This window comes from Otolemur garnettii, unplaced genomic scaffold (assembly GCF_000181295.1).
Source record: "Otolemur garnettii isolate 467f Iridium unplaced genomic scaffold, OtoGar3 scaffold00087, whole genome shotgun sequence".
Classification (NCBI taxonomy): domain Eukaryota; kingdom Metazoa; phylum Chordata; class Mammalia; order Primates; family Galagidae; genus Otolemur; species Otolemur garnettii.
In genome coordinates this window covers 2,636,520-2,660,402 of record NW_003852482.1, presented here as the reverse complement: position 1 = coordinate 2,660,402, position 23,883 = coordinate 2,636,520, and the positions used below count along the sequence as shown (strand labels likewise).

At 55.5% G+C, this 23,883-nt stretch overlaps 1 protein-coding gene across 1 annotated transcript in view; it reads right to left on the bottom strand.

Moving 5' to 3' along the window:
* Nucleotides 1–22,947, bottom strand: part of ADAMTS13 (ADAM metallopeptidase with thrombospondin type 1 motif 13) — a 29,160-nt gene extending 6,213 nt beyond the window's left edge. The window contains exons 1-22 of the mRNA XM_023516105.1: nt 22,814–22,947; nt 22,409–22,487; nt 21,135–21,280; nt 18,373–18,456; nt 17,698–17,828; nt 17,465–17,611; nt 15,581–15,721; nt 14,838–14,994; nt 14,023–14,127; nt 12,840–12,988; nt 12,676–12,739; nt 9,764–9,890; nt 9,095–9,243; nt 8,633–8,753; nt 7,965–8,045; nt 6,608–6,789; nt 5,053–5,188; nt 4,844–4,973; nt 4,146–4,296; nt 3,429–3,549; nt 2,226–2,355; nt 1,154–1,336 (exon numbers count right to left, since the gene is read on the bottom strand). Coding sequence (XP_023371873.1) covers nt 1,154–1,336; nt 2,226–2,355; nt 3,429–3,549; nt 4,146–4,296; nt 4,844–4,973; nt 5,053–5,188; nt 6,608–6,789; nt 7,965–8,045; nt 8,633–8,753; nt 9,095–9,243; nt 9,764–9,890; nt 12,676–12,739; nt 12,840–12,988; nt 14,023–14,127; nt 14,838–14,994; nt 15,581–15,721; nt 17,465–17,611; nt 17,698–17,828; nt 18,373–18,456; nt 21,135–21,280; nt 22,409–22,487; nt 22,814–22,930 — 2,831 coding nt within the window. The 5' untranslated portion in view covers nt 22,931–22,947. The remainder of the gene's footprint in view (nt 1–1,153; nt 1,337–2,225; nt 2,356–3,428; nt 3,550–4,145; nt 4,297–4,843; nt 4,974–5,052; nt 5,189–6,607; nt 6,790–7,964; nt 8,046–8,632; nt 8,754–9,094; nt 9,244–9,763; nt 9,891–12,675; nt 12,740–12,839; nt 12,989–14,022; nt 14,128–14,837; nt 14,995–15,580; nt 15,722–17,464; nt 17,612–17,697; nt 17,829–18,372; nt 18,457–21,134; nt 21,281–22,408; nt 22,488–22,813) is intronic.
* Between the last annotated feature and the right edge of the window lie 936 nt (nt 22,948–23,883).

Here is a 23,883-nt window from a genome sequence, read left to right as displayed (position 1 = left end):
GTAATCCTAGCACTCTTGGAGGCTGAGGCGGGTGGATTGCCCTGAGCTCAGAGGTTCAAGACTGGCCTGAGCCAGAGTGAAAACCCGTCTCTACCAAAAAAAAAAAAAGCCAGGCATTGTTTGTGGTGGGCACCTGTAGTCCCAGCTACTTGGAAGGCTGAGGCAAGAGAATCTCTTAAGCCAAAGCGTTGAAGGTTGCTGTGAGCTATGATGCCACAACACTCTACTGAGGGCCACAAAGTAAGACTCTGTCTCAATAAAGAAAGAAAGAAAGAAAGAAAGAAAGAAAGAAAGAAAGAAAGAAAGAAAGAAAGAAAGAAAGAAAGAAAATAATAAACAAATAAGATGTGGAAAAACAATGGGGTGCATAGCCAAGGGCTTAGCATAAGTAGAGAAGTGAGACGTGCTTGTGCTCTGGATGTTAAATGCATTATTGAGCTACAAAATGTAAAGCAATTTGATGTGAGGAAGAGAATAGCTAGGATTAAAAAACAGAATCTGGTAGAAAGCCTAGAAATAAATTCTGACACATGTCAGAGTTTAGGATATGACAAAGAACCCGTCCCAGGGAAGCAGGTTATTCAACAAATGCTGCTGATGCAGAGTTTGGGAAGATGATGTACCAACTCTGCCACCCACTCCAAATAAATCACACATGAGTTAAGTGTTTAAATTTAAATGGACTCTTATCGATAATGGTGGATTTGGCAATATGGTGCTATCTATTAAATTTGGGCAGTGAAACATGGGTGTCTGTCACATCCTTTTCTGGACATTTCTGTATGCTATAGAAAAGCATTTCTTAAAATGCAAGACTACAAAAAGAATCCAGGAAACACTTATAGGATCTGACCTACTTGCTGGGCCCCACAGGCTTGAGCACTAGTTTGCCTGTGTCCCAGCCATGACTGTGTCCCTGACTGCCATCCCTCCCCTCTCCCCCGTGGGATAGATGGCATTCACACCCTCAGGCTCCGGTCACTGCTGCCACCTTGGGCCCCCAGCCCCCCACAAGCACAGCCGGCCAGCCGGTGGTCCTATTCCCTATAGGCCCTTCCCTGGGCCACTGAGCTGCCCCTTGGTCCCCACAGTTCCTGGCCTGGTGTTGGCCACCCCAGGAGGGCCTCTCCTGTCATGCCACTTGCTGACTCACCTGGGTGGGCAGGGCTCCAGGCTGCAGGCCTCCTGGGGCTCTGGGCGAGGCAACCCCTGGCACTGGGTGTCCGGCAGGATCTCTTCTGCACCATCCTCCCCCTGGGCCCGGGCACAATACAGGGTCCTCCTCACGACCCCACCCCCACAGCTCACACTGCAGGCTGCCAGCTTGTACCGCCACCTGACACAAACCAGAGTCAGGGAGGCCAAACAGCCCTGGGGCCTGGGAACCCAGAAGACCCAGGTTTCCCCTCATTTCCCGAGACCACCAAGAGACAGGAGGCAGGAAAGGCCAGAGGAAGGGCTCCCCCTGCAGGTCCCACTTCTGTCCCTACTGAGAGGCTCAGCACAGAGGACAAAGGACATTCAGATGAATCCATTTGCAGAAAGGGAAGCTGGGGGCAAACAGCAGATGTTGTGTCAGAAAGGCAGCGGGGGGTCAGGGGGCTGAGGGCCCTCAGAGCTGTCTCTAGCCACACTGCCAACAACACCACCCTCCATCGCTCCAAATACCACCAGTCAAACTGCACTCCGCTATCTGTCTAACAATTGTCCATCTCCACTCTGCCCTGGGGTCAGCTCCAGGAGCCAGACTGTCCTCTGCTGGGCCTGCTAGCTCTGGAACAGAGCCTGGGCACAGGCGCTTGGTAGAGAGAAGGTTGTGAGTAAATATCCCATAAGCCACATGGCCCACAACACCCCAGATGTCCTGTCGCAGGGTCACCTCACTGAACCCGTTGTGCTCACGGCCTTCTGGGGGAATCAATCTGACCCACTCCTGCAGGTGAGGACACAGGGTCAGGAGGGTGGGCTTGAAGGTGAGAGCTGAGCCAGGACACAGACCTAGGACCACCCGTCTCCTTGGGAAGGGGAGCTGGGCTGGGCCACTGGCCAGCACTTAGAGTGAGGCAGAGGGACAGGGCAACACACAGCCAGTGGCACCCCCCCACCCTGCAGGCACGGTGCTGAGGCCTGAGTCTCCCACTTGCAGGGAGAAGGCCAGTGCCCCTTAGAAGGCTCTCCCCCTGGTCCGACTCCCTCCTTTGCCTAGTCTCGCTGCCCTCACTCACTGGGCAGGGCACGGGTCAGCCTGGCAGACCATCCACCGGCTCCCAGGCTTCCCTGCTAGGTCACACAGCACCTCCTCCACAGGTACCCTGAGGGCAGAGTCCGTGCACAGGAACCACAGCTCCATCAGGCCTGCAGGGAGGAAGCAGGGACACCCACACCCTAAGGGGCGGGCTCAGCCAACCACAGGCCTGGCATTCTGGAAAGCTGTAGCTAGCCGGTAGGGTGTGTGGGTACGAGGAGAAAGATTTTATGAGGGGTACGAGGAGTCTGGCATGCAGCAGGTGCTGGAGAAGAGGTAGCTGCTGTTGACTGAGAGGCATTACAGGAATCACTACATGAAGATCTTCTACCGTGCTCAATAAAGACATGGTTAAGGCCAGTTTCCTCAACTCTCTCCTTGAGAAGCAGCCTCACAAAAAATCTTTCTGGTTTTTGTTCTAAAGAGGTTGAAGCTTTGCTGAGCAAGTAGGCAGATGTCAGTGAACACTGCATCTTCTCAAAGCTGCCATGAGGATGCTGCCATCAAAACCACAGGGAGCAGCAGGGCAGCGGGGACCTGGAGACGGGAGCCCTGTGTGCGGAGGTGGGGCACGAAGTGGAGCAGCCGCTGCAGAAAGGAGCCAGCAGCACCTCGGACACCGCACAGAGCTACCACAAGGGCATCTCTGGGGGTAGACCCCAGAGAATTATCGAGCTGAGAATGCTGACTGAACAAAACCGAAAGCAGGAAGGCAAACAGGCACTTGTACAGCCATGCTCACGACAGCTAAAATGTGGCGGGTGTAATCCCAACTACTCGGGAGGCTGAAGGAGGATCGCTTGAGCCCAGGAGTTTGAGGCTGCAGTAAGCTAGGGTGATGCCACGGCACTCTAGGGTGACAGAGTAACACTGTACCTCAAAAAACAAAATTGGAGAAACAAAAGGACACCATGTATATTAAAGCTAATGTGGTTTCTCTGCTTCAGTGGTCAGTTTGGGGCCACCTACCACAGCCCTGCTGGGCCATGAGGAATGGTCCCTTGGTGCCAGCCCTGCCCAATGTTACCATGTCATCCTATCTTTTCAGCCAATCACCAGCCACATGTAACGTGGTTGCCAGACTCCTTGTGTGTTATCTCATGCTCTTATGTCTGTGAATGCTTTTTAGAACTAGGCAAAATGCATGTAGATAAGAGAGTTGACAAAGAATGACGGCCCTCACCTCGCCCACAGGAAACGGAGCACGGCCCCACCAGAGGGGTCCACACGTGTGTAGCATGAGCCCCTTGTCTGGCATCACTCGCTGGGGAGAAGGCCTCTTTCCCTGGAGAGCTGGCAGCTGGCTGTGGGAGGAGAGCAGGGAGTGGGCTGGGGATGCCTCCAGACCTCTGAGCGCCCCACACCCTATCTCCTGATCTTAACAGGAAAGAGCAGGAAGTGTCAGAGGACTCGACTCCTGGGCCCCAGTGGATGTCCTCACCACATGCCCCACCATGGCCTGTGCAGGCTCCTCATTGGCATGAGTATCCCCCTGCCCCTGTGGGCTGGGGCTGAGAGCAGTGATCAGGAGGCCAGCCATGCCATACCCACCAGCTGTGCAGGGTGAGGGCTAGCCAGCACCCTGGCCTAGGAGCAAGGCCACTCTGCCCTGAGCCCCAGACCAGGCAAGAGCATGGCAGCATTTCTTTCAGCAGCAGCTGAATTAAGCTCTTCCTCAGAGGCTTCCAGCAGGGTCTGTATCCCATTGGCCGGGCTTGCAGGGGGAAGGGAGCATCCCAGGAGCACTGTCTCTAAGTTTGCCCTCTGACAGGGGCCCTCAGACAACAGCCTGCACAAGCATGCTGTCTTCACTCTGGCCTGGAGGACAGTGGCGGCTGGGGCCCCCTTCTCACTGCCAGGGAAGGAAGGACCCAGTCACCCTCATGCCCAGAACACTCACCTCAAAAACAGGTGTCTTCTCTCCTATGGAACTGGGCCCTGCAGTCGCTGGAGCCTCCAAGCCATCCCGCCTCTGCACACACGTCATGTTCTTTGAGGCCAGGCCCGCTCCGCTGGCTGACACACACGGGCCAGGGTCTGATATCTTCCCACTGAGGACAACCCAGGACCGTCATCAGGCCATACTGCTGCCACCCAGCTGCCAGTGCAGCCCAGCTCCTAGAGGAGGGAGGCAGCAGATCTGCTCCCCAGTGTCCTGGAGCCCAAGGAGGGCCCCACAAAGAAGCAAAGCCCAGGGTCTCCCCCAGAAGCAGGGCTGGATTAACTGCTTCATTCATTAGCCTTTGGGTTTCCACTCAACAGTACTCTGCTCATGACCAGGCACTGTGCCCAGTGCCCAGGGTACAGTGGGACAGGGTCCCCTACCCCCTGCCTGCACCCAGGTGACCACAGGGTCCTGCACCACGGCGGGAGGGAGGGGGGATGGCCTGGGCAAGGAAGCTGCCTGCAGTGCTGTGCTGAGGATTCTGAGGCTGCATTAGGCCTCAGCTGCTCTGTCTGCTATGGACAAGAAAGGAGAACGGGGGCCCAGGGTCGCATGTGGGCCACTGTAGTCTGACCCCACAACCTCACCCTACAGTCCAGTGGCCCCAGCTGACACTGTCCACCTGGGAGCCACAAAAACAGCATCACACTTACTATGGGGGGCAGGGCTCACTGACACAGGCCACTGACCACGCTGGTGGCTGCGGGCTCCCTTGGCACAAGACCGCCTCCACCTGCTCCTTCCTGGCCTGGTCCAGACAGCTGTACGTTACCCAGCGCAGACCTGGGAGGGGCGAGGGAGGGCTAGGCCACCTCCATGCAAGGGCAAGCCATGCTACAGGCTAGCCTTCCCCAGGCCTCACCTGCCCCACAGCTCACCGAGCAGGGCCCGTGCACGGCAGCCCACACCCAGCCCTGCTGTGGCTTAGGCTGGAAGTAGGAGAAGGCGATGTCCGGGCGGGTGAGGTCACCATACTCCTCACTGTATTTTCTATAAACCTGTATAAACAGATGGAGAACTCTGGGCTTGTCTAGGGGGCTCCCTGAGGGTCACTGTCACAGCCACCCCCACCACCCCCCGGAAGCCTCCAGGCTTTCCTTCCTCCATCTCTGTATTCTTTTGTCCAACAAAGAATCACCAACACTGACCTGTACTGGGCTCTGGGGACGGCACAGTGGACAAGACACTGAGCCTCAAGGAGTTCTTGGTAGGCTGGGGTGGGTGCAGGACAGGTAATTACCAAACAATTTGTCAGTTAGGTGGGTAGGGTATTTGGGGAGCATGGAGAAGCATCCCTAACAGGGACAAGTTGCAGTGGAAGTCAGGAGGTGATCTATGAGAGCAAAGGGCAGAGGCAGGAGGCAGGGGTGATCCAGCTGGCTGGAGCCCTGGGCTTGGCCCTGAGAGCACCAGGTTTCATCAGGCGCTTGGTCCTATTTCTGCTACGGGAAGGTAACTGGGTGCTGTGGCCAATGCCAGCCCAAGAAAGGGGCAAGGAAGGCCAAAGCCCAGCAAGAGGTGACATTCAAAACCCGCCTCCAAGATGTCCACATCTGGCCACCCACCACAGGCCTCTGTTGCTTAAAATAGGGCTTCTTAGCCCCCCATGGGGAGTCCTGATTCAGCAGGTCTAAGAGGGGCCCAGGTCTCTGACATGCACTACAGAGGACACAGGCAGAGCCACATGGCAGCCACATCTGGGCAGTGTTCCAGGCACAGAGAGGAGGGTGGGCTGAGCCTGATGGGAAGGCAGGGGCCTGCCCTAGCCTGGCCTGCCCACTTTGGGGCCCAATTGCCTCTGCCAGCTGGGGGCAGAGGGCACTGCTAGAGCAGAGTTGGTAGGGGCCTTGGAGCCTAGGACCCCTGGAGAGGTGCTCAGGGCTATCTCAGCCTGCACAATCCCTGTCCACCCCTCCAAATGGGTGGGGACACATAGATGCAGACACACACAGGTGGTCCATGTCACTGAGGACACACCCAGTTGAGAAACAGCGAGAGCCAACATCCACCCAAGCTTCTTCTGCGCCAGGACTGCCCCTGCACCCTAAGCACAGGCATCTACTCATTACTCTGTGCACAGCCTGCCAAGGTAGGACCCTTCCAGGCCCCTCACCCATCACAAGCCCTGCTCCCTAGGGCCTCCCTCTTACCCACTCTCACACTCCCAGGGCCTTCTCCCGCAGACACTGGGCACAGGCCCCATTTTCTGTTCATCTACGGGACCCTGCAACCTGGGAGGCTCATCGCAGCAGTTTTCCCATCACAGAGCCCACTGTCCGTGTGTAAGTGACCCTGAATGAATGACCCTTAAGTGACCTCTGAATGAATGAATAAGTCAGTGAATGAAGAGATAGACAAATGAACAGTCACAGGCACCAGGAGGGTGCCCCTCCCAGCCCCCAGGCCCTTCTGGTGACCTGGATTTCCACGGCCTCCTGGAGGGGTCCCCGGATATGGATCTCCTCAAGGCGGGGCAGCCGGTCCTCGGTGAGGGCCACCCTGTACTCAACTCTGCTGTCCTCCAGGAGGGAGGGGAAGATGGTGCTGGGGGAGATGCTTGCCTTCCCAGCCACGACATAGCGGCCTCCGACCTTTACCGCTGCAGGGAACAGGCCCTTAGTCCATGGACGGGAGCACCGACCCCCTCACACCTGCAGGAAGCCAGGGCCACCCTTTCATAGAGGAGGCCCCAGACTAAGGCAGAGGTGGAGCTGACAACAGGGCCAGGCAAGGAGGGCCTTCTGCAGATAGGACAGAATCCCCATGGACAGGTCAGTGACTCTCCTCCCCAGGGCTCCCGCCCCTCCTGAGAATCTGACCCCAAAAGAATTCCCCAAGCTGGGGCCCTGAGCCTCTTTCCAGAAGCCAGCGAGTGCTACGACCTGTTCCCCCACCATATGCAGAACAGACACACAGAACTGACAGGACCCCCAGGCAAGCGTCCCCAACCAAAGACCCAAAGGTCAGGGGCAGGTACGCTCTAGAGTAGGGGTCCTCAAACTTTTTAAACAGGGGGCCAGTTCACTGTCCCTCAGACCATTGGAGGGACGGACTTTGGGCCCCGGGACAAGTCGGCTGCTAAGCAGGACAGGCAGCAGCAGCAAAAGTACCCAGCAGGCCAGATAAATGTCCTAGGCGGGCTGCATGTGGCCCATGGGCTGTAGTTTGAGGACGACTGCTCTAGAAGTACAGACCCACCGTGGCCTTGCCCAAAGAGACATCTGGTCCTTGCTATTGGCCTCTGAGAAGGAACACAAGTCATACCAGAGGGGTTGGCCATGCCAAAGCTTTGGGTGGGGCTGGTCCTGCCAGAAGACTGACTTCATGACTCAGGGAAGGGCCTTTGGGTCACTTAGTGGCTGAGATTGGGCATGTGAGCCATCTATCAATCAATCAGTCAATCATGTCTATGGAATACAACCTGGGTGACCATCCTGGGCTGGTGGTACTCTGTGTTTGTGGCCACCCTCTGATGCTGAAAGGCTGCCACGTGCCTGAGACTGGGAGGCTGCATGCTCGGACTCCTCTCAGTCACTGCCCTAGGCACCTCTTCCCTCGGAAGGTTTTAACCTGCATCCTTGCCTGGACTAAGCATGACCGTGGTGTGACAGCTCCCAGTGAGTCCTGGGAGTCTTCCAAGTCAATTACACACCTGCAGGGGTCTGGAGAATGCCTTGAATTTACAGTTGGGATGAGAAGTGAGGTCACCCTGGGGCCTATGCCCCCTTTATAGTCTGGCTCATGCTGGTGGATGACATCCTCCAGTTAACTCACCCAAGTGCGAGAAGAGAGGTCTGTGGTTGGCAATGTACACACTGGTCAGGTTGGGAGTGACTGTCAGAAATGTGACATATTCTAGGAAGAGGCAAAGGAGGGATTCATGGGCCTCACAGTCACCATGTCACACCCCCAGGGAGCTCCCTGCAACTGGACAGGGGAAAGCTAACAATGCCATGGGGCTGCAGCCAGTGCCAGTGAAGTCCCTGTCACTGGGGCAACCAAATCAGGCTGGAAGGCCACCTGCGAGGGCTCCACAGCCTTGCTGAGGTTCACAGTGGGGTGCACCAGAAGGGGGCAGGGCTCGAGTCCTTTGCTGACCATCAGAGCACTGGCATCTGAAAATGATTTCCAACTTCTTATAAATAATCAAAGTCAAGAGTTTTCTGTGTGGCATCCCTCTGGTCTACGAGTCCCTGCTGGAGCATGCTGAGGTGGGGAGGAGGCTTAGCCTGCACAAACTGCATAGGGTCCTTGTTCTTTCTGCATCATGGCCACAGGGAGCGACTGTTACTGAGGCCTCACATTTCCCAGCAGTGGCCCCATCCCCAAAATTAGCCTGCTACGGATGGGGGCAGTGAGGAGGAAGCAGAGGCTGAGACCAGCTGAGCAGCCCTGCCCAAGGCTCTGGGTGGCCCAGTCCTCTACCCAAGGAAGGCCCCTACCTTTGGCTCTCCCATCTGTGAAAGAACCATTCTGTGGGCTGCAGGTGCTGTTGTCGCCTCCACACACCTGGCACACGTCCCACATCTGCTGCGAGTCCATCCTGCCATCACAGCCAAATGTCTGTGCAGAGGGAGGGCAGGGCCATGTCTCTAAGAAATGCTGGCCTCCGTGGCACCCCAGCCCTGCCAGCTCAGAGGCTCTGGGACATACACAACCAACTGGCGACAATTCTGCAACACACGACTTCCACACAGGAAGCGAGCTGAGGGAGCTCTGATGACTCGCCCAGGGTGCAGGGCCGCCCTTAACCCACTGACACAGAGGCCGGCCATTCTCCCTGCTCCATACACCAGCAGACCCTGCTGCAGCTCTGTTGGGGCCAGCACTCCCAGACCGCCCTAGGAGCCTTCAGATAAGAAAGATAGGCCTTGGGGCCACTTCTGCTGTCCATGCATGCCTACCCGGCAGCTTCCCGACACACACAGGCTCAGTGTCCTGTCCTCCTGTGGGCTGGGGGGCACACACCGAGTTCCATCCATGAAGCTATCTCCACGCCTTACAATGAAGCTCTCCCCAAGGGCCCGGCACATGTGTCTGCACTGAGCGTCCCCTGAGAGGACAGAGTGGACAAGAGCTCCTGAAGCCAGGAAAATAGGCAGGGAGGACTGGGAAGACCCCAGGAAGGGCCTGCTCAGCTGGTCCTGCCAGGCCTGACCCAGATGGGCCCTCACACCCACCAGCCCCCTTCAGTCCTTTGCATTTGGGGCAATGGATTCTATTCCCCAACCATCCCTTTCCTGCCTCCTAGGGAATAATCATAATAACAACCTAATAACTAATATTACTGAATTACAAGCCAAGGAACGCCCTCAGCATTTTGCCTCCATTATCTGCCTACATTCTTCCAGCTACCCAGAAAGGAGACACTGCTATCATGTCCCTTTCACCCATGGGACCTCACTGCCATGACAGTGGACCATTCATGGTCTGTGGGACACCAGAGCTTGAGTCCAAGCTCTGCTCTGACCAGCACCAGAGTGATGGGCAGCCCCCTAGCAGCTCAGCCTGCCCGAGGGCCTCATGGGCCTGGCTCCCCCAGGCCTCCCAACCCCATGCACCACAGGCCCCACCTTGACTGTGCTGGGCCGCAGCGCCCCAGCGGTAGAAAGACCTGCTGCCCGGTGAGAGGTGCAGCGGCTGGTCATCCGTCTCCGCACACTGCTCAGACATGAACTCCAGCTGAGTCTTATCGCAGGCCTGGCCAGAAAGAGGCAGAGGACAGGCACAGGAGGGGCTCAAGGGCAGAGGGTCCTTGTCACTGGGAGATAGCATGGCAAGCCTGAAGCACAGGGGTTCTCCACCATGAGCTGGGGTAATAAGAGAGCCGACCTCTCTCTGCTGGCATGAAAACACCAAAGAATTTGTAAAGGGGCTTGGCACCTGTGGCTCAAGTGGCTAAGGCACTAGCCACATACACCTAAGGTGGTAGGTTCGAATCCAGCTCGGGCCCACCAAACAACAATGATGGCTGCAACCAAAAAAATAGCCAAGCGTTGTGGCGGGTGCCTGTGGTTCCAACTACTTGGGAGGCTGAGGCAGGAGACTCGCTTGCGCCCAGGAGTTGGAGGTTGCTGTGAGCTGTGAGCCACGGCACTCTACCCAGGGGGACAGCTTGAGGCTCGTCTCAAAAAAAAAAAAAGGAATTTGTAAAGGATGTAGGGCAGTGATAAAAAAGAAAGTCTGGAAGGGTTTCCAGGCCTGAACTTGGGAAACTGGGATTATCATAAATATTTACTATGTGGGTGTGCATAGTCAGGGGTAGACAGCTTTGTCCTGAGCTGAGTGGCCAAGCAGGCACCAGAGGCAAAATAGTTGGACTTGACCTGCTGGATAGAGACCTCAGCCATTGTGGCCCTCAAGGAATTCCTGCCACCCCATGCCCCAGTCAAAAACCCTCCCCTTGAGGTCTAGGGAGGTCTTGGGTGTTTACCTGGAGGGGGAGGACAGGGAGGATCTCATCATATGCAGAACTGTCCAAAACCAGGGCCAAACCCACACCCAGGGCCACCCAAAGCAGGAGGGAGATTTTAATTCAAGGTAGAAAATAAGCATTCTACCATTTCACACCATGGGGATGGCCAGGGTCAAAAAATGAAAAACAGTCTGGGCGCAGTGGCTCACACTTGTCATCCTAGCACTTTGGGAGACTAAGATGGGGTGGGGGGAATGACCTCAGCTCAAGAGTTTGAGACCTGCCTCAGTGCCTATAAGCTCAGCGGCTAGGGCACTGGCCAAATACACGGGGGCTGGCGGGTTCAAACCTGGCCTGTGCCTGCTAAATGACAATGGCAACTACAACTGTTTTTGTTGTAAAAAACAGCTGGGCGTTGTGGTAGGCACCTGTAGTCCCAGCTACTCGGGAGGCTGAGGCAAGAGAATTGCTCAAGCCCAAGAGCTTAAGGTTGCTGTGAGCTGTGATGCTGTGACACTCTACCAAGGGCAACATAGTGAGACTCTGTCACAAAAAAAGAAGAAGGTGGCTGAGTGCAGTGGTTCATGCCTGTAATCCCAGCACTTGGGAGATTGAGGTGGGTGGATTGCCCAAGCTCACGAGTTTGAGACCAGCCTGAGCAAGAGGGAGAGCCCATCTCTAAAAAAAATAGCCAGGTGTTGTGGCAGGTGCCTGTAGTCCCACCTACTCGGGAGGTTGAGGCAAGAGGATTACTTGAACCCTAGACTTTGAGGTTGCTGTGAACTATGATGCCACAGTACTCTACCAAGGGTGACTAAGTGGGACTCTTTCTCAAAGAAAAGAAAAATAAGTGTTGGGGAGGGTTAGTGGAGAAATCAGAAACCTTGTGTGTTGCTGGTGGAAATGCAAAATAGCTCAGATACTGTGGAAAATGGTTTGTTATTTCCTTAAAAACTTAAATCATTACTATATGATATGATCCAACAATTCCACTTCAGGGTGTATTGCCAGGGACTCAAACGGGACTCAAACACATACATGTTCATAGCAACTATTTGCACACCTTTTAGTATAGTACATCCTCTTGGTAGCTAAGAGGTAGAAGCAGCCCAAATGTCTATTGGCAGAGGACAGACAGAATTGGGTCTGTCCACACAATGGGACATCATTCACCCACAAACAAGAATCAGGCACAGCCACCTGCTACAACGTGGGAAAACCATGAATACACCGTATGAATAAAGCCAGGACAAAGGCTGGTTTCACCCACACGAAATATCCCAACTAGGTAAATCCTCAGAGACAGATAGTAGATTTTGTTTGTTTGTTTTTGAGACAGAGTCTCTGTAGCCCAGGCTAGAGTACAGGGGCCTCAGTCTGGCTCACAGCAATTTCCAACTCCTGGACTCAAGTGATCTTCCTACCTCAGCCTCCCCAGTAGCAGGGAATACAGGCACCTGCCACGATGCCCAGCTAGTTTTTCTATCTTTAGTAGGGATGGGATCTCCCTCTTGCAGAGCCTGGTCTTAAACTCCTGAGCTCAAGGGATCCTCCCACTTCAGCCTCCCAGAGTGCTGGGATCATAGGCATGGGGACTGGCCAGAGAGTAGATTGACAGTTACCAGGGGGTGGGTGGGGGGTGAGGGGTGGCTGCTTACCTGCTTTGGTTTTACTTTGGAGTGATGGAAATGTTTAGAATTAGACAGAAGTGGTAGATAGACAATATTGTGAAAATACTAAATGCTTCTGAGTCACCCACTTGAAAATGGTTGATTTTATGCAATGTGAATTTCACCTTAATGTATAAATAATCAAGCACAGTTCTCCCATTGGGCACAGTGCCTCAGAGCCGTGCTCTGGAAGGAGAGACCACACTCAGGGAAGGAGGAGGACACTGCTGTCCTCAGTAGGACCATCACAGTTTACACGCTGTGGTCTCAATGTCTCCATTAAAAGGGACACATCTCTGGTGTAAGTCATCCTGGCCCTTTGGCTCTTCCAGGACCCAGGACTGCCAGCTGCTCCTCCCTCCCGCCCAACCCAACCCACCCCCCCAGGAAGCCAGCCTACCTGGGTGTTGCACATCTCTGCCTGCAGGTCGGCACCAACGCACGCACGCCCCCCAAAGGCAGGTCTGTGAATGCCCACAGGATGGGAGGGTATAAGGTGACCACTGCCCCAACCAGGCAATAGGGTGCAGCCACCCTCCTAAATAGCACCCCTCTGAACAGTACCTGGGGTTATTGCACCACCGCCTTCGTTTGACAACACCTCCTCCACAGGAGCGGGAGCAAGAACTTAGGGGGCCCCAGCTAGACCAGCGCCCATGCACCGCCACCCGGGCCAGCTCCTCCAAGGAGAGGCAGCGGCCCTTCGAGCACCACTGTAAGGCAAGGACAGCGTTGTCTCCCACCCTCAGGGACCTGTCAACTCACTGGGGACTCCACCCATAGGGACTCCCAGTACATGTGAGGACCCCAGCACACACAGGGACCCCCCTCAAGGCATAGGGATCCCACCCATAGGGAACCCCAGTACACATGAGGACCCCTGCACAGACAGGTACCCTCTCAAGACATAGGGACCCCCACCTATAGGGAACCCCCAAACACACAAGGACCCCAGCATATAAGGGACTCACCCACTGAGGAACCCCATATTCACAAGGCCCCCCCAGAGGGATTGCACCCCTTGGAACTCCACATCTACATGCGTTTCCATGCACACAAGCACCCCACAAGACTCAGTCTCCTTAAGAACAAGTGCTAAGGAGAAGAGGTCAGACCACCCACCCAAGGGACAGAGGGAAGGTCTGGCCAGGTTGAGTCAGAGGGAAGGGACACCTGCCCAGGACTAGAGTGAGGCAGGAAGGCAGCACAGGTAGACATCCAGGCAAGGAAGGCTCAGGCCACACTGTCACTTGCAAAAAACCCTCTCTGCAGAATGGGAGTGACAACACAATGTCTAGCTAGTTCCAGGGCTGGGGAGAAGGGAACAAGGCACAGCAGGGTGTCCAGGAACTGGTGTTCAGTTAACACTGAGAGGAGCAGTGAGGAGGCCAAGAGCAGCAGTGCTGGGTCCAGCAGGCAGCGTCCAACCTCCCACCTGTCCTGGCAGACTCAGAGCAGGTTCCTGTCAACCTAGAGCACTCCTGCCTTCCCGGCACCTCAGAGGATGGGGTGAGCGTTCAATCAGGCCGGGGGCATCCTTCTGCCCCCTCTCTGGACCTGACCTGAGTCACCAGGAACAGCTCCAGGTTTCTCTGACCTGCCCCTTGCTTCCTAGCTACTCTTACCCCAGGAATAGGGCAGCCTGGCTGGAGGTGCCGGTGGGAAGATGCAGGGAAGATGCGAGAGTGTGCAACGCCCACACACATGCGTGCACACTCTCTCAACAGAGCCCACTCTCTGCTCTGACCTTCTCCACACCACACTCTGTCCCATCCAGGAGAGGAATGAGGAGTCGGCTGCAGCTGCTTCGGTCCAGAGGGTCTGTGTGGCAAGAGAGAGCCTGGCACACGTCCTAAAAGGGGGGACAGGTGGCCAGCTCAGAGCCCCCAGGGCCTGTCATCATCCAGTCCTAATTGTCTCTCCCAGACCACAGGACACACTGACAAGGCCAATTTGCTGCTCCATGGGTGCTGGTGGCTGACTCATCCATCTGTTGGGAACAGGGACTCTGACCAGACCTTTCCCTAAAAGTATGGTTTTGGCTCGGCGCCTATAGTTCAGCAGCTAGGGCGCCAGCCACATGCAACGGAGCTGGTAGGTTCAAACCCAACCAGGGCCTGCCAAACAACAATGACAACTACAACCAAATCATAGCCGGGCGTTGTGGTGGGCACCTGTAGTCTCAGCTACTTGGGAGGCTAAGGCAAGAGAATCACTTAAGCCCAAGAGTTAGAGGTAAGTCAGACTCTGTCTAAAAAAAAAAAAAAAGCCTCCAGGGAGAAGGCCATACTAACAGTGGCCCTGATGGTGAGAAGTCCTTGGTTCCTAGTTAGGGTTGGTGTCCTCACTCAACCAGGAGTCCATGAGCAGAGGCCCTACAAGGGCCAGCTGCATATTATAACTTCTGGCGCCCAATCAAACAAAAACGTGGAGGCTTTTGTTCAAACTATGAGGAACAGCATTAAACCAAGTCACCCTAGCTGTGCCTCTGCCACCCCTGGCACTTGGTATCTGGGCAGCGCGACTGAGCAGATGGCCATCCCGTGCTGCAGACAGACTCACAAGGTCCTCCCTGGCAAAGGTGCAGGCCACAGCCGCGGGCCCGAAGGCGACCTGGCACTGCTCATCGGCACTGTAGTAGAGGCCAGGCTGCGCCTCCGCCCGGAGCACCGTGGGCTCAGTCCGGGGAGGGTCCCACAGGCAGCGCGCCCGTCCTGCGCTAAGACAAAGCAGGGGCTCACGCCGCGCACTGACACCGCGTGCAGGCGGAATGGAGCCGTGAACGCGAGGGTGGGGGCGGGGGGCGTGGCCTCCTGTGGGCGGGACCGGGTGGAGGTGGGTGCCAAGCTGACGGAGGGGCGAATCCGAGGGGATGGAGCCGATGAGGGGGAACTCAGAAGGCAGAGAAGGGAATGGGGTAGTCGATGTAAGGAGTGGGGAGGGCTGGAGGGATAGGTCTGCGGGGAGAGTGGAAGTGGATGGCGGGGCACCGAGTAGGGAAGAATTAAAGGGTGGGAGCAGGAACCGAGTGGGATGGAGGAATCCGGGCAGGGAAGCAGGAGATAATTGAGGGGGTGGGCGCAGGCTGTGGTTTGGGAATGGACGGAGAAAGTGAAGGGAGGGGTGGGCGAAGGGAGAGGTGGTGGCGGTGGGCGCAAGGAAGGGTGGGGTGGAAGGGTGGAGCAGGGTGGAAGACGGAGCAGCGGGCGCAGGGTTGGAGTGAAGGACAGACTGTGGGGCGCGCGGAGTGGAGAGGGCCGCGGGGGGACCGGCGGGGCGGCGGACCAGGCACCCCGCGGCGCTACCTGAGCAGGTGCTGCAGCTGCCGACGGCTGCAGGCGGACCAGGCTAGGCCCCCGTGGGCGCCCGCTGAGCCATTGGACGCCATTACGTGGCCGCCGGGGCCGCAGTCGCTGCCAGGCGCGCCATCGTGCTCCAGGCCCAAGCTGCAGCGGGAGGCGGCGCTGAGGGGTGGCCAGGGTTGGGGGTGCCCTGGACTCGCAGACTGGCGAGTTTTCCCACTGGATCGACCCCTGAGCTAACGGGGCGCGCCACGTGGAGCAAGTCGCAGACTCCTGCCTCAGTTTCCCGCTGGGGAGTTGTGCTGGCCTGGCAGGATGTTTTCTACCTCTTTTGGATAATTAATATAAAAAGGCTTTTTAAACGCTGAAGCCCAATCAGTACAGGGTGTTGTATGTCTTGGGGGCAGGAGGAGCCGCTGATGGCAGATGTCTTGCTCCAAGGGCAATTTACACCAGTGTATTCAGTGTGTGACAATCCACGGGGTTGGAGGACATGTGCCTGCGCTTGGCCACCATTTCCATTCCTAGGCGGTAAGGCAATGGTTTCACACTGAAAAGGGAGCTTTTTAGTCCCCAGCAGAATTTAGAGGGGGCTGCTATTGAGATGGGAGCCCGGGATCTCCTATTGCCAGGTACCCCCTGGGATTCCTATGTGCAGTGCAGAAGGCTTGGTGGGCAGCAGGATGAACGCTTTCACTTTTTACTTCAGAAGACTTTGTACTCTGGGCTCAGCGCCTGTAGCTCAGCAGCTAGGGCACCAGCCACATATACCTGAGCTAGCAGGTTCAAATCCAGCCCAGGCCTGCCAAACAACAATGGCAACTACAACCAAAAAAATAGCCCGATGTTGTGGCGGGTGCCTGTAGTCCCAGTTACCTTGGGAGGCTGAGGCAAGAGAATCCCTTAAGCCCAAGAGTTTGAGGTTGCTGTGAGCTGTGACACCATGACACTCTACCGAGGATAACATAGTGAGATTCTGTCTCCAAAAAAAAAAAAAAGCCTCGGCGCCCATAGCACAGTGGTTATAGCGCCAGCCACATACACCAAAGGAGACGGGTTCAAGCCCGGCCCAGGCCAAATGACAATGACAACTGCAACTGCAGCAAAAAATAGCTGGGTTGTGGGCCCTTATAGTCCCAGCTACTTGGGAGGCTGAAGCAAAAGAATCTCTTAAGCCAAAGAGTTTGAGGTCACTATGAGCTGTGACACCACGGCACTCTACCCAAGGCAACAGTGTGAAACTCTGTCTCAAAAATAAATAAACAAATAAATAAAATAAAAGTATCTTAAAAAAAAAGTCTTTGTATTGTTTGAATTCTTACTGCAATTGGATATTATTTTCATAATTAAAACACAAAAAATCAAAAAGAAAAGAAACCCACTACTCTAGTAAATGAAAATAGGAGCAAAGATTTGCCCACAAGAATTCGTAATGTTCATAACAGGAAAAATTTGGAAAAAACCTAGACACCTGACAAGAGGAGATAAATAAATTATGGGCATACTGAATAATGTGGAAGACCTAAGGAAATGTTTGGGATATATTGTCACATTATAGGGCAGGTAACAAAGCAATGTACAATATAATCTTGATTTTACAAATAAAAAATTGAATGTGTGCATGTAAAGAAAACAAATTAAAAATGTGTCTCTAAGTAGTGGGATTTGAGATCTACAAAAAGCATTTTCTAATTGCTGTTTCTTTTGCTTGTTTTCTGGAAGGCGGGAAGTTTCTTTTAATTATTCAGCAATCAAAAAGGATCAGATGCCCTGTCCTAACCCCCACATGCCCTTCATACTCCACTGGGGTCGAGGTGCAGGCTCCTCTATCAGGCTCTGCAAGAGGCCTTGCCTGCCCCAATCCTGGGGCCCAGGGCAGCTACATACCTGTGCCCAATCTCATGAGCAATGGTGACCCCCAAGTCAAAGCCAGTGTCCTCGGTGATAAGGCAGCTCCAGGAGTGGGAGCAGACACCCCCCAGCTGGGTGACTCCCCGCACCTGCCGGTCACCATTAGGCAACTCCAGGTCAAACCTCAGTGAGAGAAGAAAGTCACCTGAGTGGTGCAAAGGTCAGCTTTGCAGAGGGTAGGTGCCACTATTGGACAGACCGCCTGATACCTGGTGATGTAGAGGACCAGGTCAGCATGCCCATGCCCGAGGGCCCTGTCATCCTCAGGGTTGATCGTCCGGCTCCACTCACAGACACTCCTCAGTGATGAGGTGATGTTGGCTGTGATGTTGGGGGCGTCCTGGGGTCCAATAACAGAGCTTGTGTTTGGGGGACCCGTGCCAAGCGCAGTACTGACTGCCGTTGATACATTTTTCAGAGAGAACTTATAAGAATCTGATTACAATCCCAGGTTACAGACGAGGAAACTGAGACTCAAGGAAGGACAGCCTGAAAGCCATGCTGATTAAAGCCCATGCTGATTATTCCTTGAACTCACAGGTTCGAGATCAGTCTGAGCAAGAGTGAGATCCTGTCTCTAAAAATAGCTGGGTGTTGCGGTGGGCACCAAGACAGCATTGGGAGGCTGAGGCAAGAGAATCTCTTGAGCCCAAGAGTTTGAGGTTGCTGTGAGCTATGACACCATGGCACTCTACCAAGGGTGGCAAAGTGAGACTCTATCTCAAAATAAAGCAAAATAAAACCCAGGTGGACCGAAGGCTGTAGCCCTGCCATGACCCAGGTAGCTCCAGGGCAGCCAGGGGAAGAGGTTAGTGAGGACAAACAGAGTGAGGACTCTAGGTTTCAGCTCTCCGTGAAGTGCTGAAATCCAGCTCCAAGCCTACCTGGGGCTCCCTCAGGATCACCATCTTCACCAAGTGCATTTGGAACTGAGTCCCCAAGGACGGGTCCCTCAGCAGTTCTGACCCCTGTGGAAGGACAAACAGACAAAGGCAACCTGTCTGGGGCATGGCCAGCCCCAGGCTGCTGCTGATTTCCAGGGGCCCCCAGTGGGTGGGCTGGACAGGACGCTCCTTCAGCATGTGGAGGAGCCACCCAAAATGCTAGTCATTGGGTAGAGAGCCAGCCACGGACGGTCAGGTGTGCTGCTGGTCCTCCCTAGCTCGTGGCTCAGGGGAAGCTAACATAGCCCCATAGCTGGGCATCATGGCAGGCACCTGTAGTCCCACGTCTTGAGAGGCTGAGGCAGGATTTCTTCAGCTCAGGAGTTTGAGGTTGCTGTAAGCTAGGCTGATGCCACAGCACTCTAGCCTGGGCAACAGAGTGAGACTCTTTCAAAAATAAGAAAAAGAGACGCCTGTGGCTCAAGCAGCCAAGATGCCAGCCACATACACCTGAGCTGGCGGGTTCAAATCCAGCCCGGGCCCACCAAACAACAATGACGGCTGCAAAAATATAGCTGGGCATTATGGCAGGCACCTGTAGTCCCAGCTACTTGGAAGGCAGAGGCAAGAGAATCACTTGAGCCCAGGAGTTGGAGGTTGCTATGAGCTGTGATGCCATAGTACTCTACCCAGGGCAACAGCTTGAGGCTCTGTCTCAAATAATAATAATAATGATAATAGAAAAGAAAAAAAAGAAAAAGAAGAAACCCCAAACAAGAGGGTGTGAGCACGCGCGATCGTCACTGGGCTGAAATGTGCACTGAGTACTTCTCTAAGAAGTATTCTCCCTCGTTTCTTCCAGTCCATCCCTCTGCCCGGAACACTCTATTCGGCTTGGGGTGCACCAGCCTGTCCTCTAAATAACATGTGGTACCGAAATAAGAGGATGCTGGCATCGGCTGCCCTGGGTTCAAATCCACTCTGCCACTTTCTCACTGTCCTCTCAGCATTCTGCTAATTGGCCTCCGAGCCTGTTTCCTCATCTGTCAAATGGAGATAAAGACTTTCCTGGTTATCAGCAGACTGAGGCCCAAGGTAGATGTGAAGTACTTGGCACAGGTGGCTGCCAGTGATGACAGGGCCACGACCACCACAGCCAGACAGGACCAGGAGCATGGGCTGGAGCACTGAGTTCCAGCATCTGAGAATGAGGGGGGACCCCAAAGCTTGAAAACAATAGCTTTCAAATGACTTAGAGGAAATGTTTCTCAATGAGAAGAGAAAACGTCCCCCTCTGGGGCTGTTACCAGAAAACCTAAGCAGCCCTGTCCTACTTGGGACTGGGACAGAGAGACTGCATGGGAGGAGCCACGTGAGACCTAGGCTCCCTACAGAACGGGGGCTCGGAGAACACAGGGACAGCCAGGGCAGAAGGCTCCAGGCTCCAAGACCAGGGAGTGGGACAAAGGGAATTTTTCCTTTTATCCAAAATAGGTGACCAGACCTGAGGCTCGGGACAAAGTGGCACTAGGTACCCCACATTCTAGGGGGAGCTGCCTGTGGCTGGGACCAGGTACACCCTCCAGGACAACTTACCGACAGGTGGTACTGCTGGCCTCACCACCACCAGCTTTTCTTTCGCCACTCCCCTCCCTAGAGCAGATCAACCCAGGCCCAGAGCCACCAGCTGACACTAATCTCCTAAATGTTTCTAAAATTCAGTTAGCCAAATTGTTTTTTAACTTTCAGTGAATTAATTTTTTTTTTTGACACAGATCTTGCTCTGTCACCTCCCAAGTAGGAGAGACTACAGGCGCCACCACAGTACCCAGCTAGTTTTTCTGTTTGAAGTAGAGACAGGGTCTCGCTCTCGCTCAGGCTAGTCTTGAATCCCTGAGCTCAAGTGATCCACCTGTCTTGGCCTCCCTGAGCCACCGTGCCTGGCCACCAGTGAATGAACTTTGCAATTTCCTTCTCATCCTGTCTGGCTGCTTTGTACCATGGTTGATGAACGTGACCTGAGTTGTATCAGCCCCTCAATCTTTGTGGACACACCTCACAGCCCGGGGCATGCCATGTGCCTCCTCACTTGATAGCTAAGGTGCTGGAGCCATCTCTGCCCTTGCAGGCTGTTCTCTCTCTGACATGATGGTTAGTGGAATAGTGCTCCCCAGCCACCCTCACCCCAACCTCCCAAGTGAAGAGCAGGCAATAGTTTTGGGTACCCACAAAGCAGGAAGATGCCATGTCCTTTGCCAGCAGCATCTGTTTAGATGTCGGACTGGTCCATCTGCCCTGTGCCCCCAGTAGGGGATAAAAGGACTGAGAGAGGGCAGAGTTGGGTGCAGAGGGAGCATGGGCAGCCTGCAGACCCCTGCTAGCTGGGGCAGGATTGGCTGAACTTCCCTTGGTCAAATGGACCCTGGGGAAGAGGCCAGGCTGGAGGGTAGCCTGGGTGAAAGAATCCAGATAGTGAAAGGGTGGGTGTTAGCGCTGAGCTTAGAGTGGTTCTGGGACCTCACCCACCTCCACTCCAGGGAACTGGGGAGGGAGAGGAGGACGGAAGCAGCAGACCACATACCTCCCCTCTCCCAAGCCCTGCACCCCAAGCCTGCAGACCTGAGTTGAACCCACTGGCCCAGGGGCACTGTGTCCAGAGATTCATGAGCACAGCCCACAGCCCTGCTAGAGACCTTGAGTGAACCATCACCCTATGGGGGCCAGTGCCAACCCTAGGGGCCAGTCCCTGCCACGGCACTCACAATGTTGAGGTTGGTGAGCACATAGCGTTCCGTGTCCTCTTGGTGAGCCTGGTAGACATCAGGGCCCACAGCCACCATCAGCTCCAGGTGCAGGGTGCCCACTACAGCCCGCCTCCATCTCTGGAGGCCAGGGGAGGAGGGATGGCCTGGACGGGAGCAGAACACTGAAGGTAGAGGTTCTAGAAAGCAGGTACTGGCAAGTTAACAGGACAGAAGCTGGCAGGTTTTGGGAGGATGGCCTTCTGAAGTCAAGAGTGTTCACCCCACCTGAGAACCAGCATCTCATTAGTGACTGGGTGCTGAGGGCCTGCAAAAGGTCAAGGCCTAGGAGGGGCCACCAGGCTATGGTCCTTCAGATCAGCCCAGCAAGGCAAGACTTCCCCCTGCTTTGTAGCTCTGTACAAAGCCCCAAGCTTCTGCCCTGTGTCCTGGAGCCCCCCATCTGGGCACAGGTTTTCATGAGTAATGCCAAGAACTCTGGCAGGAAAGCAAACAAAGGGGGGAGCCTCTATGGGAGGCAAGGCCCAACTGCCCTTACTGTACTCTTCCCCCAGGGAGCTCTGAGGGCTCAGGACCCCAGGCAATGTTCTCCCGGCCTTCCAGGGGGGCAGAGCTGGAAGGATCTGTGGCCTGAGACACACAGACACACAAGTTCCCAGCCCAGTGCCCCATCATGGCCTCAGTGTGGCCCCAGTCAGTGTGCATGTCTGGCAGACCACAGAGGGTCGGGTGCAAATGCTACATCCTCTGATTCTCTTCCCCAGACCACTAGCTGGCTGCCTCTGGCTCTCACCAGCCTCTTGATCAAAATCACTAATGGCCCTGCTGGGGAAGGAAGAAGGCCTGGCATTCTGGAAAAGTCCACGAGGCCAGGGAGCCAAGGGACAGCCTCATCATAGCGAAACCCACTAGCTTTAAAGAGTGCCTGACCCAGGGCCTATCCTCTTTCCCACAGTAGGAATAAATATTTACAGCCAGGGCCATAAGCCACAAAGTGCCTGGAGATCAGCCAGCCCGACAGAGGCCACAGGGCAGGACGGGCAGCCAGTGAGTGGCTGTTCCCTTGAGATGTTTAACAGAATCCCGGGCCAGAACCCAGGGGGCCAGCACACCCAGAACAGCCTTATCAACTTGGCAGGAAGTAAGGGAGTTAATTAACAGGAGTGACAGCAGCTTCTCTGATCTCCTAGGGGAGATACACCAAAAGCCCCAGACCACAGGCTCAATGTTGAGAAGCCTTGGAAAGTCCCCAAACTCCTCCACTGTGCAGATACCTGGCCAAGCATCTTTGAAGGTAGTGTCAGGGCCAAAGTAGGAGGATGCCTCCTCTGGCTCCAACGCCTGAAGAAAACTCTGCAAGACAAAAAGAGGTGAATGGAGATGGAGCAAGGAAACAGGAAGAGGGCATAGAGGGCTGGGCTGCCCTCACCCCAGTGAGCAGGGGAGGCAGAGAGGAGCAGTCCACACAGGGCTGGCACAAACTAGTATCCAAATGCCTCTGAGAAACCAGCTCTCCACTCAGCGAGCACCCTTCACCCCAGACCCCAAGCCCAGATTCCTCCAATGGGGTCTGCTGAAAGAGCAGCCACTCTGCCCCAGGGCTGTCCTCCACCCTGCCCCAGGACCCACCCTCAGCACCAGAGGCACAGGAACACCACTACTGCTGCCAAGGAGCCCACCTGCCAGACACCTGGGAGCCCCCAGCTACCCAGGAGAAGGAAGGCACAGGTGAGGACCCCCACCATGCTGGCCACACAGAGGGGCCGGCACCTCACCCAGGGGTGAAGCCTACACATCCTGCGGAGATCCAGCTTGCTGAGCAAGAGGGGCCGAAGCCTGGAGCACACTGGAATGTGACACTCTGCTTGCTGGGCGGAGCAACCAGGCATGTTAACTGCTGGGAGCCTCCCAAAGCAGGGGGTGTGGGAGTCTGGCCTATAGCTCCTGGGCCGTGCTCTGGGATGGACCCCAGTTCAGAGCACAGCTGACCTAGTCCTGCATCCCAAAGAGCCCTACAGCTGTGCACACCTGGACTCCTGGGAATGGGGAAGCTGGGCCAAGCAACCCAGTCTGGAGGAGGAGGAAGCCCTTGATGCGGGATCTGGAGATGTGGGGCCGTGGGGTGGTGAGGCACGCTGAGTCTCCCTGGCTCTTTCAGGACCCTCCGTGCCCCTGTCTCACCAAGGAGTAGCCAAGCCGCAGACATCAGAGTTCTCCTCCACCAGGTGAGGAGCAGCACAAAAGGGTCCCAGAAGCCACCGAGTGGCACAGGTCTCCGAATTCATCTACACAAACCACCCCAGTGCTGCGCCTCCTGGACAGTTCTGGTCCACTGGCTCCAAACCACCCTTATACCCTCACAGCTGCCCCAGCCTGCTCAGGTGAAGACTAGGAGGGGGTTCGACCTCCTGTCTTGTCTCAGGGAGGACACCCCTCTGCTCCCACCTCCTCTGAGTCTTTGCTCCCCTCTCTGCCCCTCCTCCAGGGTCCCCCTCACCCACAGGTGTTTGGCTGAGTCCCAGCAGGCAGCAGCTAGGGAAGAGTGTCCCACGCAAATACACCAGGTGAGCAAGCTGTATGATGTGTTCTGGGATGAAGGCTTGGGGGCTGGGCAGGGGTGCTGGGCGTGGGCGCTGGGCAGGATACAACAGCACAGGAAGGTCAGGGGGCCTCAGAGAGGGAGGTCAGCACACACAGCTGTGGTGCCTCTCCAGGAGAACCAGCAGCCCACCGTCAGCCTGAGTGGGCA